This window comes from Priapulus caudatus, unplaced genomic scaffold (genome assembly GCF_000485595.1).
Source record: "Priapulus caudatus unplaced genomic scaffold, Priapulus_caudatus-5.0.1 Scaffold154, whole genome shotgun sequence".
NCBI classification, from domain to species: Eukaryota; Metazoa; Priapulida; class Priapulimorpha; order Priapulimorphida; family Priapulidae; genus Priapulus; species Priapulus caudatus.
In genome coordinates, this window is record NW_014577215.1 from 404,108 (window position 1) to 420,210 (window position 16,103).

The 16,103-nt window shown below is 42.1% G+C and overlaps 1 protein-coding gene across 4 annotated transcripts in view; it reads right to left on the reverse strand.

Annotated features, from left to right (window-relative positions):
* Positions 1 to 16,103, reverse strand: part of LOC106806327 (type I inositol 1,4,5-trisphosphate 5-phosphatase-like) — a 64,307-nt gene that overhangs the window by 18,397 nt on the left and 29,807 nt on the right. For all 4 annotated transcript variants that reach the window (XM_014808231.1, XM_014808230.1, XM_014808234.1 and 1 more), the window contains exon 5: positions 7,789 to 7,852. In XM_014808231.1, the coding sequence (XP_014663717.1) occupies positions 7,789 to 7,852 (64 nt within the window). The remainder of the gene's footprint in view (positions 1 to 7,788; positions 7,853 to 16,103) is intronic.

The following is a 16,103-nucleotide window of genomic DNA, read 5'->3' on the forward strand; positions in this document are numbered from 1 at the left end:
CCCTCCTCCTCGCTCCACCCAGCTGGTGTCTTGCCTGAGTGGAAATTGCCATAGTGAGCATATAGCGAAGTGCGCATGCGCAAACGCATCCTATGATGTATATCATAGGGAGGGCGGGGCATCTCGATACTTCGCAAGTCAGAGAAATTTCGCCGTTACACGGCTTGACAGATTGAACTGTTTCGATGACCAGCTTACAAACTAAGTATGATTGGCTGCCCCACACATGGTTAAGTTTAAAAAGATGTCATTATAATAAAAACAGGTTATTTGACCTATTTCAGGTGAATACGAGGATTTATTAACCCCTCGAAGGTGATATTTCCCTCGCCTCCGGCTCTCCGGGAAATATCACCCGTCTCGCGTAATAAATCTCGTATTCACCTGAAAATAGGTCAATAGATTGGTATATAACGAACGTTCAAACAGGCAGTTTAGTACTGCACCTAAATTTGCCTCGTGTCTAAACCGTAGAGAACTAACTTCTTTGAGAGCTTTATTAAAAAAATTTTTTCGAAGCGAAACTGTCGAAATACTTGAATAATTGAGAGTTAGCTGTCTTATAGTTTAATTGCCGAGCGTGCGTGGCGCGTGGCCTTAATGCTAGAAGGACTGCTGTAATTATACTCCGTAAAAATGTAGCATCATAGTATTAAAATACGCGATTGCAACTCTAGTCTAGTCGCTCGAAAGATGGTTCCTGTTAAATTTGAGTGCGTTGCTATGCTATACGCGGCGTTGAAGTAGACGCAAGTCTGGTGATACTCGGCAATATTTTACTTGTCGCTGAATTACTCAGCTCGACAAATCAACTGTGATAGGATAGATATAGAGGTTTATAGTCATGCGCCTCTGGAGTCATTAGAGACCAATTATTGAGAATTCTTAGCGACATTGAAGGCGTCAACAAATCAGCGTGATTCTACACCGTCCGTCCGGTCTGGAACAGCTCTCAAACCAGGCTCCGGCGTTTTTATAAGAATACAGCTGCACTGTGAAAAATGATTAATCTGTCTCAGATGTTCGCAGTATCTGCGAATACCGGCGATGAAAGCGGTTCCTTCTATAAAGATATGCCGATTATTGCGAACGCAGGTCTGTCACTTATATAATTCACAAGCTGTGAATGGCGGTCGACGCCATCTGCATGTACGCATCTGTAATTGAGGGCGCCAGCTCAACATGCATGTCCAGTATGCGTCTAACTAGAAGACTTACCCAGCAATGCATCGTTTACTGCGGTATCGCGGCACAGCATATGGGCAGGGATATGTGTCAAAATCTCAAACGTTTCAACTTGATCGGATTTGATTGTTTAAGTTGAAACAGCTCCATTTAATCATTTTCAAACGTTCAATTGATCGATGAGTTTATTGAACAGTCAATTTAAATCATTCAAAACGTTCAATTGATCGATTGATTTTTTTAATGAACAGTTCAATTTAATCATTCAACGTTTCAATTGATCGATTGATTGTTCAATTGATCAGTCTAATTTGAATCATTCAAACGGTCAATTGCATCAATTGATTGTTCAATTGGACAATCAATTAATCATTCAAACATTGCATTGAACAATCAATTTAATCATGCATTCATTCAATTGACAATCATTTTAATTCATTCAAACATTCATTGAACAATCAATTTAATCATTCAACATTCAAGTTGAACAATCAATTTAATCATCAAAAATTCAATTGAGCAATGAATGAGATGAATGTGCCAAATTAATCATGAATAGCGTATTGGAATCATGGCGGATGGAGCAATCGCCGGGGGCTCGTATATCGCCAAATATTAAAACCCACATGCGAAGAGATAAGAGCACATAGACGACAAACGTGTAGGCACGTACGTTGCTAGAAACGGCAATTTCGGCCAACGTTTCCCAGCTAAGTGTGTGTCCTGGCGTTTACGTGAGTGTACCGGTGTACGTTGCGTTAGTACCCGTGCGGTGTAACGTGCGTGTACCGCGTGTACGTTGCGTTGTACCCGCGTTGTATCGTGCGTGTAGCCGCCGTGTACCGTGAGTGTACCTGCAATGTACCCGCTGCACGTGCGTGTACCTGCGATGTACCGCGTGTAGTGCGTGTACGTGCCGTGACGTGCGTGCACGTGGTCTACCCACCGTGTGAGTGGTTAACATGCGTGTACGAGCGTTTACCCGGCGTGTTACGTGCGTGTACCCGCGCTGTAGTGCGTTGTACCCGCGTGTACGTGGCGCGTACTGTGCGTGCCCGTGCGTGTACGTGCGGTGCAGCGTGCGTTGGTTACCGGGCCGTGCCACGGGCGTGCACACCGCGCTGTACTTGCCTTGTGTACTCGCGTTGTACGTGGCCTGTACCCGCGTGTACGTGTGGTGTACCGCGTGTAACGTGCGTGTACCCGCGTGACGTGCGCGTACTGTGCGTTGACGTGCGTGTAACGTGCGCTGGCCGACGTGCGTGTACCGCGGGCACGGGCGTGCACCCGCGATGTACTTGTTTGTGACTCGCGGGTATCAGTGGTGTACCGCGTGTACGGTGCCGCCGTAGGCGCGCCGGGTACACGCACGTACACGCGTCGTACATCAGTAACACGGAGATACCACGCCCGCACACGCAGGGGTACACGCACGGTACACGCAGGGACAGCGCAGATTACACGCACGTACACGGCGGGTACACGCAGTGTGCACGCGGGTACGACGACACGTGCACGCAGTCACGCACGTACCGCGGGTACACTACGTACACGCGCGGTACACGCATGGTTACAGCACGTGACACGCGGCGTTACACGCACGTGCCACGCATCGTACACGCTACGTACACGTCGGGGTACACGGCACGTAACGCGGGTACACACACTTAGCTGGGAACGGTTGGCGATTGCGTTCTAGCCAAACGTACGTGCTACACGTTTTCGTTCATGTCTTTATCTCTGATGTGGGTTTTAATTTGGCGGGTATACGCAGCCTCGGCGAGTTGCTCCATTCCATGATTTCAATAACCTATTCTTGATTCAATTGGCAATTCATTCATTCAATTGCTCAATTGAATTGTGTTGAATGAATTAATTGATGTTCAATTGAATGTTGAATTGATTAAATTGATTGTTCAAATTGAATGTTTGGGGGAATGATTAAATTGCATTGTTCATTGAATGTTTTAATGATTAAATGATTTCGTTCATTGAATGGTTGAGATGATTAAATTGATGTCAATTGAATGTTTGAATGATTAAATTGATTGTTCATTGAGGACAATCAATTTGTATCAATTGAACGTGTTATTGAATGATTAATGACTGTCAATTGATAACAATCATCGTATCAATTGAACATCAAATCGAATAATTGAATGTCTGATGATCTTTTTTTTTTTAAAAAATTGACTGTTCATTGAACAATCAATCGGATAATTGAATGTCTTGAATGTATTAAATTGAGCGTTCAATTGAACAATCCAACGATCAATTGAAACAAATTCAATCGAATAATTTGATGTTTGAATGATTAAATTGGATCTGTTCATTGAGACAACTCAATCGATCAATTGAACAATCAAATCGAATAATTGAATGTTTGAATGAATGTAAATTACTTTCACCTTGAACAATCATCATATTGTTTGAATGTTAAATTGACTGTTCAGATTGAACGTTTTGAATTTTGACACATATACCCCTCCCATACAGCTTATGCCTGCCAGAATCAGCAGCCCATGGATGTGCGAGATGGCTACGGATATATTTTATTATTTATTTTGTAATTAATTTCATTCAAATTTATTTTTCATTTCAAATTCATTTTTCATTCCAAATTCATTTTCATTTTCATTCCAAATTCATTTTCATTTCAAACTCATTTTCAGATTCGTATTCATTTCCATTCAAATTTCATTTTCATTTCAAATTCATTTTCATTTCATATTCCATTTTATTCCAATCTCATTTTCATCTTCAAATTTATTTTCATTCCAATCATTTTCATTTGCAAATTCATTTCATTTCAATTATTCAGTTTCATTTGCCAAATTCATTTCATTTCAAATTCATTTTCATCAATTCATTTCTTTATTGATTCATATTGTTATTTTTCATTTCAAATTTCATTTTCATTTCAGAATGAATTTTCATTTCATTTCAAATTTATTTTCATATTCAGTATCATTTCCATTCCAAATTTATTTCATTTCAAATTCATTGTTCATGTTTATATTTCATTTTCATTCCACCAATCATTTTAGTATTCAAATTTTTTTCATTCCTGGTGTGTAATGAGGACCGCCATGTGGCTTCTATAAGTAGGAAGTCGTAGAGATGTCATTAGCCCCACGTCGTGTGTAGGAAATCGAGTAAAGCTCACTATTAGTCAGAGGGACACTATAGGAAAGGCGTCATCTGACGAGGTCCATATCAGGCGAATCTTCTTCTTCTTTCTTCTTCTTTGTCGTAGTCTCTCGCAGATGGTCCACGCTGAGACGTCAGCTAGGGGCTGACCTCCCTGTTGATGATTCTTCTCCACCTTCCTCGATCGGCCGTATCGTCCTCCGTTACTCCCAACCTTCTCATCTCCGCATCCACTCCATCCCTCCATCTAATTCTCTGTCGTCCTCTCGTCCTTCTTCCTCTCACCGGCTCCTGCCTTGCTCTCTTCATTTGCCCTTCATGTCTCTTCATAACCGCATGGCTCAGGTGAATCATGCCTGATTAAATCACAACCAACGTTTCCTGTTGCACACATGCACAGTTCTGATCCGTAACCGTTACGCTGAGCGTAGAGCGGTTTTATGTTTACTGATACATTCAGGAGTCTATCAATAGATATTGAATCAATATATGATTATCATATTGATAGACACCTGATACATTGAGGTACAAACTACATCAGGTCGCCAACCAACTAAATAGCAATAAAAATACGCATCTTCCTAGTTGTCACATCAGATCAAATGTTTAAACAAAATTAATTAGGAGAAAATATTGTTTTTAGAAATACCTACAACATTACCCTATTGCAGTCTTAAAATATTAATATCGAAGATATTATCTGGTTCGTGATATCAACAGGAATCTATCCATATTGATAGACTCCTGATATCAACACATTAAATCCCTCTCGAGCCCGTGCCTAGGTCAGCCAGAACTGAGTCGACACGGCTAATAAATTGTGACCCGCTCCAGCATAATACGGACTAAGTCGCAAGTCATTGTTTTGAGTAATGAGCGTTTTTTCTTCGCCCTTCACACCGGCCCCTGACCGCTTATCCCCGACTGGGCCCCTTACCCGGAACGCTTTATCTCAAAAGCTGCATATTCCGGAATAAGTCGGTTTCCGATCTTCAAATTGCTGTAGATAGGTCAATTCTTTAGATATAGCCAAATATTATATATCATTTTAAATGTAAATAAATTATCTATTCAGATATGCACATAACTCAATTTGTAGAATTTCCTACTTAATCCTGGTTTTGCTGGAGCGGGTCACAATCGCATACCGAACCGTGAGCGAGCGCATTCTACGGCAACACGGTAATTATAGCTAACAGCCAATTCCATCCCTAGTCTAGACGTGTGACAATCGTATCTGGGAAGCACAGGAAGGTATCACACGATCACATGAACGACGAACTCACAGCAGCCTAGGGTACAGTTTATGTGCTACTGTGAGACCCTGAGAGAGGGGGAGCTGCATGGGTCCGCACATCATTAAAACCGTGTAAAAACTCGCATATAATTACCAGCGTGGCGCGACATTAATCACCGAATGCACCATCGCTGGCTTCCTCCAAGAGAGCGGCAGCAATTAGTGGTCCGCAAATAACAGCTTACGCGCTTTTGTCGCGAACAGCTTGTGTTCATGCAATTACTGATGAGAATATGCGGGTAAAAAAACCCATTTAGGTGTTTACTTGATTACCCAACTGGCTACATTTAACGCGTGAAATCTTTTATTTAATCACCTACAGCAAGTGTGACGGCTGGCTACCCATCGCTGTAACATCTCACTGTACGAGAGAACAGCGTGGCGGCTCATGGCGATAGGGTGTGTATAATACAGTCGCCTTCAACAATCGACGCGTACGTATACATTCAGTTAACAGATATCTCCTACACGGCTTCACAATTCGTGCCATTTACAGTCCACCGCGTACTAGTCAGATTTTTATACGCTTAAAAGTAAATTCGGTATCCGCTCGACTGCAATTTTAATTCCCCGTCATTATAATATAGATATAAATATAAATTAATTGCCACTGTTATTTCTAAACCATTTGCGTATCCAGCTTCTTTCAGATATATCAGTGTGAGCGCTCATTAGAATAAGAAAACATATTTAATGTGATAGATGAATGCGCGCAAGAAAATGACATTTGCAAGAAAATGAGATGTATATTAATGCGGATAGAAATTTAACATATAGTAATCGAAAACGTTCTCATTCATTGGTGTATGATTTAAGTATTTACGACAGACCTAATTACACAGTCGTGCATACTCTCAGTGTGGATCACAAACTCATCGTAGTGTGGATCACTCGCTTATATGTATGCACAAACGCACGCGCACGTACGCACGCACGCACGCACGCACAGACGAAAGCACACTAAATACATTGTGTATCATGGAATCAACGTTTTCGCACAATTTTTGATAAATGAAATTTGAACAATTTTAGCAATACTCTTTTAGCGGAAATAGCCGATTAGGTTTCCTGTTTTATTGGTCGCCTCGAAAATCTAGAAAATTCAATTTGCAGAAGGCAGTATAACACGAACGCTGTAAGATGTCAACGATGGTGGTTCTTCGAATTCTATGACTGCTAGACGATTCTATAAGCGCACAATTCCAACGTGACCGGGGCCAAAGCAAATTATTCAAAGATAGCCCGAAACACATCATATAAAAAAAAAACATTCCATTTCCATTTTCTCAATTTTTTTCATATTTACATGAGTTATAAATTTATAACTTATTACTTATATATACTTACTTATATATATATACTTTTTTATAAATAAATTCGTTCCTAGAACGTATTCATACAACCAGGCTGCAGCATACGCTGCAAAAAGTCGATGCGATCCAGGCACCACACGGACCGCATTACATTGTCATAATGAAGCTGTTAAAGCGGAGACCACGAAGCCAGAAAGTGGTGAACATGCAGACAACCGTGATGGAAACATGGGCCGTAACACATACGAACACATGACGCAGCCAAATACGAACACATGACGCAGCCAAATACGAACACATGACGCAGGGAATCATGCAGTTATAACATGCGACGCACGATAGCATCATGAGCGAATAATAATAATAGATAGTGAATAATACTAATAAATAATAATACATAATAATCATCTATTATTATATAACTCGCTGAGTGAGCGCGACGGGCGCGCGCGGTAAAGTAGTGACTGTATATACACGGGAGGATCTAGGGGGTGAGGGGGGTGTCCGGACACACCCTTTAATTTCAAAGTGCCCTATTAAAAGATAATTTTCTGCTAAAAATTTGGAATTCCATCTTGCATTCTAGACATCAAAATTACTGCTCAGATGCTCTCAGAATGCACCAATTGTTAAACTTTTTATTGGGGGTGGTCCCCCCAAGTGCCTTCGGCAGCTTATTAAAACACCAGAAAAATTAAACAGGAAAAAGTGCCCTTTATTTCTTCCTGGACACCCCCTTTCAAAAATCCAGGATCCGCCCCTGATATATCCTGCGCAGTAACGTGACAGCCGTGAGATTTCGCGCCCCGATCCATGACAGGTGAATATGACACACATTCATACCTGCAAAGTCCCACATTGTGACATTCTGGAGTTCCTCATGGATCAAGTAGAAGTTTCCGAGAGCCTGCGAAACAAGTAAATGCAAAGGAAATTGAGAACAATTGCTAACTACACGAACCTCTTCATGCTATACTCTGTTGGGATATCTACCTGCAAGTTAATTAAGATTAAGCAAATTAAGATATGCAACTTAAGATAAGCTTAATACTACCCATAACATCCCATAATCAAATTGCTGTTTAGCTTGGAAACGGTAGCGAACAAATTATTTAATATACATGCAATGCTCCACATACAGTCTATATACACCTACATATGAACACACCCCGCATCTATTATTAAACTAATATAAGGTACGAATTTATAGAACATTTACAGAATCTTTCGTGAAATCTATATCGCGATAGATATTTTATAGGAGTCGGCAGCATAGAATCTAACATAGCGATCTCTGTATTACGGGAACTTATTTTCAACTTGTTATAGATAGTTACAAAACTTTGGAGATACTAGGTTACTGTTTTTATATAAGAGCTCTATACAAACGTTCTGTCAATAACACAGTCCCGCAGCCTTTCCGATATTAAAAAGTAATTGAACATGTGAGATAATAGCATAGAAGATTATGAGCAATTGCTTCTCATATCTCAGAAATTACAGAGATTACAAAATTTTGCATTCATCCGCGGGCTCCCTCTAAGTGCTCTACAGAAATGGTTTGTCAATAACACATGGGCAATCGACATGAATCTTATTCAGTCGACAATTTCTCAAAACGATCTATCGGCCAGACTGTTATTGTGGCAAACTAAAGGAACATTCGTGCTTGTGCCAGAGAATACCCAATTCCACTCATCCATAGATAACTCGGCCACTAGAGGCCAGACAGATTGAAGATATACGGAGAGCAATCCTATGTAAAACAGGCGAGGGCATTCAGCAAGTAACTCATAACTAGCTTCACCACAACAGCCTTCTAGCTGGTACTCATTTGGAAATATTATTCATTACTAGCTAGGATTCCGGATGCATTCAACTATAAGACAGACCGAGGTCTTCCTCCGTGTGTCTGGTGGTTAAACTTGGTGCACAACATTAGAACCAAACTATATAAACCACGCTGCCACCTAAAATTTAGACATGCAACAACTTCGATATGTAGAAACTTACTGCATGGCAAGACATTTCTACACTATAGTGTCTGTGGAAACGACGGATGAAAGCTGATGAATATAGGACCCGACTCATCACCGTCAATTTCCCTCGCGACACATAGGAATATATATCGCAGAACAAGAAGCAGGGCCGCCGTTCCAACACAACAACGACTGACTATTCCCCCCGCAGTTGCCAATCAACGCGCCTTCGCGCTGTATAATTCCTGCGCATTGTCACAAGAAAAAACTGCCGTCGGCCTTACTGATCACGCGTGATAGGAGATAAACGTGATAAGAGCCCCCGGCGGCGATGATGACGTATATTGGCCGACGATTGCAGCATCCATCGTGATTAGCAGCTTGGAGCGATGCGCGGGCACGTCCGCGACGAGAAGCTAACGCGGTAAGGAGCAGGATGCAGCGCATAAAACACAGCACTCTCGTTGACTCCTCTCGCTGACTCAGCTGCTGCTGCTAGATCTATCTACCTAGCTAGAAGAATTACGTCACGCATCACGCCTCTCGCGGAAGATTGTGTGCTAGCCGAAAGCAATCATCGTCGTCGTGCTGTCACGACGCTGTGTTATAACATTACATCTACCACGCTGTCATCGTGCTGTTACAGTGCAGCTGTCACGCTGTCGTCGTGCTGTCACGACGCTGTGTTATAACATTACATCTACCACGCTGTCATCGTGCTGTTACAGTGCAGCTGTCACGCTGTCGTCGTGCTGTCACGACGCTGTGTTATAACATTACATCTACCACGCTGTCAATGTTGCTGTTAAGTGCAGCTTGTCACGCGAGCTTGTCCGTCGTGCTGTACCGACGCTGTGTTATAACATTACATCTACCCACGGGCTGTCACGTGCTGTTACAGGCAGCTGCACCCGTCGTCGGCTGTCACGACGCTGTGTTATACATTACACTACGCACGCGGTCCATCCGTGCTGTTATATCACGTACAGTCTATCCCGCCTTGCCGTCGTGTGTCACGACGCCTGTTGTTCATAACATCTCATCTACACCACGATCTGTCATCGTGCTGTTACAGTGTGCACGCTGTTCACGGCTGTCGATCGTGCTGTCCACGCTCGCTGTGTTATAGTACCATTACATCTATCACGCTATCATCGTGCTGTTACAGTGCAGCTATCACGCTGTCATCGTGCTGTCACGTACGCTGATGTTATATTTTTTTACATTACCATCTATGCACGCTGTCATCGTGCTGCCTTACATGTGCAAGCAGCTGTCACGCTGTCGTCGTGCTGTCACGAGCTTGTGTTATAAACATTACACTCTATCACCTGTCACTCGTGCCGTACAAGCTGCAGCTGGCACTCTGTCCGTCTGCTGTCACGACGCTGCTGTATAACACATTAACATTACACGCTGCAGCGTGCCTGTTAACAGTGGGACGCTATCACGCTGTCAACCGTGCCTGTTACAGTGCAGCTGGGACAGCACACATCTGCGGCAAAATTCTGGATTGAATCTCCTATGTCCGGCAGGTTGGACACGTCAAACCGCAGAAGCACGCGCAATGCTGTGACCCACTTTGGAAATAATAATAAATGATAATCAATAATAATAATAACATACGTAAGTAATAATAAGCATAAACAACAACAATTCTACTTTGAACTCGTGCGAAGGCCACGAGAACCCAGCGATGTGGGCAGCAAAAGCCCAGTCTACGTTTCTCACGTGACGAGTTATGTAAAGAACGTCAGCACTCTTTCTGGTAAAATGGCCAATGACGCTGGCCAGATCGACATTTTGGCTGGCATCACCCGAGCCTACGTTTACTATTGCGGCACGTTTGTCAGCGTTGCATAACGCTACTCACTTGCATTAAACCATGGTGTCATAGTGTAAGATCCGGCTAGCGGGCAGGATCAACATTCAAGCGAGCTTCTTCTAGTATCCGGGTCTCGATCTATCTGCTTAAACGCATGGTGTTCCTTAGTGTTGCCTTGTACTTGTTAAACCATGGTGTCATGCTAGTATCTTGTGGTAGCCATGCTGGCCCCAGTAGAACAACTGTTTATAGATCATTCTCTCATAGTGCTGCCAGTGGCGTGGTCAGTATTTTTTTTAACAGGAGGGAGGGCCAAAAACAGCGAACTGCGCAAAATAGTGAAATGACTTAACTATTTTAGTGGTTCTCCCTTCCCTTGCCAACACCCCCTCACCCCACGCGTCTCTGCTCTGCAATCTTTTGTTTGTGGGCGCCATGCAAAAAGGCGACCCATCTTTGTTTCGTTGTGGGCCCTGCTCTCAATATAGAACGGTTCAGTGGCGGATGCAGGATTTCAATGAGGGTTGAAAAAAGGGTATGGGGTCCTCCCTAGAAATTTTTGAAAATGTAGATGCATGAGATGGTATTTGAGACAGTCTTTGAGTACATGTAACAGTCCTGCATCTGACCACGACACTTCTCTCTTTTAGTAGAACAATTAATATTTGTTTAATTTTTTTTTTAACTTTTTGGATCAAAATTCAACAGAGGCCATTGCTTGTGTTTGGCTTTGGCTTTGCCACCATGCTCATGGCTTTGCCGCCCTTAACTACGCGCACTTAGTGCTGGCCACATCTTAGCCCCACTTTCAATGATGTTTCACCGCGTGTACCCACCACCATGCGTGCCGAGAGGCGGCCCATCACGCGACCCAACCTGCATCTACATATAGGATGACACTAGTTACGGTCCACATTCTGGCTGTAGCATACTATGGTGGCCGAGATGCTTACGGATATTATTTATTATTTAATTTGGAATGAGAAATGAATATGAACATCGGAAATAAATTTGAAAAATGAAAATGAATTTGCAATGAAATCGAATTTGGAATGAAAATGAAATATCGAATGGAAAATGAATTTGAAATGAAAATGAATTGGAATGAAAAAAATTTGAATACTAAAATGATTGGTGGAATGAAAATGAAATATAAACATGAACAATGAATTTGAAATGAAATAAATTTGGAATGGAAATGATACTGAATATGAAAATAAATTTGAAATGAAATGAAAATTCATTCTGAAATGAAAATGAAATTTGAAATGAAAAATAACAATATGAATCAATAAAGAAATGAATTGATGAAAATGAATTTGAAATGAAATGAATTTGGCAAATGAAACTGAATAATTGAAATGAAATGAATTTGCAAATGAAAATGATTGGAATGAAAATAAATTTGAAGATGAAAATGAGATTGGAATAAAATGGAATATGAAATGAAAATGAATTTGAAATGAAAATGAAATTTGAATGGAAATGAATACGAATCTGAAAATGAGTTTGAAATGAAAATGAATTTGGAATGAAAATGAAAATGAATTTGGAATGAAAAATGAATTTGAAATGAAAAATAAATTTGAATGAAATTAATTACAAAATAAATAATAAAATATATCCGTAGCCATCTCGCACATCCATGGGCTGCTGATTCTGGCAGGCATAAGCTGTATGGGAGGGGTATATGTGTCAAAATTCAAAACGTTCAATCTGAACAGTCAATTTAACATTCAAACAATATGATGATTGTTCAAGGTGAAAGTAATTTACATTCATTCAAACATTCAATTATTCGATTTGATTGTTCAATTGATCGATTGAGTTGTCTCAATGAACAGATCCAATTTAATCATTCAAACATCAAATTATTCGATTGAATTTGTTTCAATTGATCGTTGGATTGTTCAATTGAACGCTCAATTTAATACATTCAAGACATTCAATTATCCGATTGATTGTTCAATGAACAGTCAATTTTTTAAAAAAAAAAAGATCATCAGACATTCAATTATTCGATTTGATGTTCAATTGATACGATGATTGTTATCAATTGACAGTCATTAATCATTCAATAACACGTTCAATTGATACAAATTGATTGTCCTCAATGAACAATCAATTTAATCATTCAAACATTCAATTGACATCAATTTAATCATCTCAACCATTCAATGAACGAAATCATTTAATCATTAAAACATTCAATGAACAATGCAATTTAATCATTCCCCCAAACATTCAATTTGAACAATCAATTTAATCAATTCAACATTCAATTGAACATCAATTAATTCATTCAACACAATTCAATTGAGCAATTGAATGAATGAATTGCCAATTGAATCAAGAATAGGTTATTGAAATCATGGAATGGAGCAACTCGCCGAGGCTGCGTATACCCGCCAAATTAAAACCCACATCAGAGATAAAGACATGAACGAAAACGTGTAGCACGTACGTTTGGCTAGAACGCAATCGCCAACCGTTCCCAGCTAAGTGTGTGTACCCGCGTTACGTGCCGTGTACCCCGACGTGTACGTAGCGTGTACGATGCGTGGCACGTGCGTGTAACGCCGCGTGTCACGTGCTGTAACCATGCGTGTACCGCGCGTGTACGTAGTGTACCCGCGGTACGTGCGTGACTGCGTGCACGTGTCGTCGTACCCGCGTGCACACTGCGTGTACCCGCCGTGTACGTGCGTGTAATCTGCGCTGTCCCTGCGTGTACCGTGCGTGTACCCCTGCGTGTGCGGGCGTGGTATCTCCGTGTTACTGATGTACGACGCGTGTACGTGCGTGTACCCGGCGCGCCTACGGCGGCACCGTACACGCGGTACACCACTGATACCCGCGAGTCACAAACAAGTACATCGCGGGTGCACGCCCGTGCCCGCGGTACACGCACGTCGGCCAGCGCACGTTACACGCACGTCAACGCACAGTACGCGCACGTCACGCGGGTACACGCACGTTACACGCGGTACACCACACGTACACGCGGGTACAGGCCACGTACAACGCGAGTACACAAGGCAAGTACAGCGCGGTGTGCACGCCCGTGGCACGGCCCGGTAACCAACGCACGCTGCACCGCACGTACACGCACGGGCACGCACAGTACGCGCCACGTACACGCGGGTACAACGCACTACAGCGCGGGTACACGCACGTAACACGCCGGGTAAACGCTCGTACACGCATGTTAACCACTCACACGGTGGGTAGACCACGTGCACGCACGTCACGGCACGTACACGCACTACACGCGGTACATCGCAGGTACACGCACGTGCAGCGGGTACATTGCAGGTACACTCACGGTACACGGCGGCTACACGCACGATACAACGCGGGTACAACGCAACGTACACGCGGTACACGCACGTTACACCGCACGGGTACTAACGCAACGTACACCGGTACACTCACGTAAACGCCAGGACACACACTTAGCTGGGAAACGTTGGCCGAAATTGCCGTTTCTAGCAACGTACGTGCCTACACGTTTGTCGTCTATGTGCTCTTATCTCTTCGCATGTGGGTTTTAATATTTGGCGATATACGAGCCCCCGGCGATTGCTCCATCCGCCATGATTCCAATACGCTATTCATGATTAATTTGGCACATTCATCTCATTCATTGCTCAATTGAATTTTTGATGATTAAATTGATTGTTCAACTTGAATGTTGAATGATTAAATTGATTGTTCAATGAATGTTTGAATGAATTAAAATGATTGTCAATTGAATGAATGCATGATTAAATTGATTGTTCAATGCAATGTTTGAATGATTAATTGATTGTCCAATTGAACAATCAATTGATGCAATTGACCGTTTGAATGATTCAAATTAGACTGATCAATTGAACAATCAATCGATCAATTGAAACGTTGAATGATTAAATTGAACTGTTCATTAAAAAAATCAATCGATCAATTGAACGTTTTGAATGATTTAAATTGACTGTTCAATAAACTCATCGATCAATTGAACGTTTGAAAATGATTAAATGGAGCTGTTTCAACTTAAACAATCAAATCCGATCAAGTTGAAACGTTTGAGATTTTGACACATATCCCTGCCCATATGCTGTGCCGCGATACCGCAGTAAACGATGCATTGCTGGGTAAGTCTTCTAGTTAGACGCATACTGGACATGCATGTTGAGCTGGCGCCCTCAATTACAGATGCGTACATGCAGATGGCGTCGACCGCCATTCACAGCTTGTGAATTATATAAGTGACAGACCTGCGTTCGCAATAATCGGCATATCTTTATAGAAGGAACCGCTTTCATCGCCGGTATTCGCAGATACTGCGAACATCTGAGACAGATTAATCATTTTTCACAGTGCAGCTGTATTCTTATAAAAACGCCGGAGCCTGGTTTGAGAGCTGTTCCAGACCGGACGGACGGTGTAGAATCACGCTGATTTGTTGACGCCTTCAATGTCGCTAAGAATTCTCAATAATTGGTCTCTAATGACTCCAGAGGCGCATGACTATAAACCTCTATATCTATCCTATCACAGTTGATTTGTCGAGCTGAGTAATTCAGCGACAAGTAAAATATTGCCGAGTATCACCAGACTTGCGTCTACTTCAACGCCGCGTATAGCATAGCAACGCACTCAAATTTAACAGGAACCATCTTTCGAGCGACTAGACTAGAGTTGCAATCGCGTATTTTAATACTATGATGCTACATTTTTACGGAGTATAATTACAGCAGTCCTTCTAGCATTAAGGCCACGCGCCACGCACGCTCGGCAATTAAACTATAAGACAGCTAACTCTCAATTATTCAAGTATTTCGACAGTTTCGCTTCGAAAAAATTTTTTTAATAAAGCTCTCAAAGAAGTTAGTTCTCTACGGTTTAGACACGAGGCAAATTTAGGTGCAGTACTAAACTGCCTGTTTGAACGTTCGTTATATACCAATCTATTGACCTATTTTCAGGTGAATACGAGATTTATTACGCGAGACGGGTGATATTTCCCGGAGAGCCGGAGGCGAGGGAAATATCACCTTCGAGGGGTTAATAAATCCTCGTATTCACCTGAAATAGGTCAAATAACCTGTTTTTATTATAATGACATCTTTTTAAACTTAACCATGTGTGGGGCAGCCAATCATACTTAGTTTGTAAGCTGGTCATCGAAACAGTTCAATCTGTCAAGCCGTGTAACGGCGAAATTTCTCTGACTTGCGAAGTATCGAGATGCCCCGCCCTCCCTATGATATACATCATAGGATGCGTTTGCGCATGCGCACTTCGCTATATGCTCACTATGGCAATTTCCACTCAGGCAAGACACCAGCTGGGTGGAGCGAGGAGGAGGG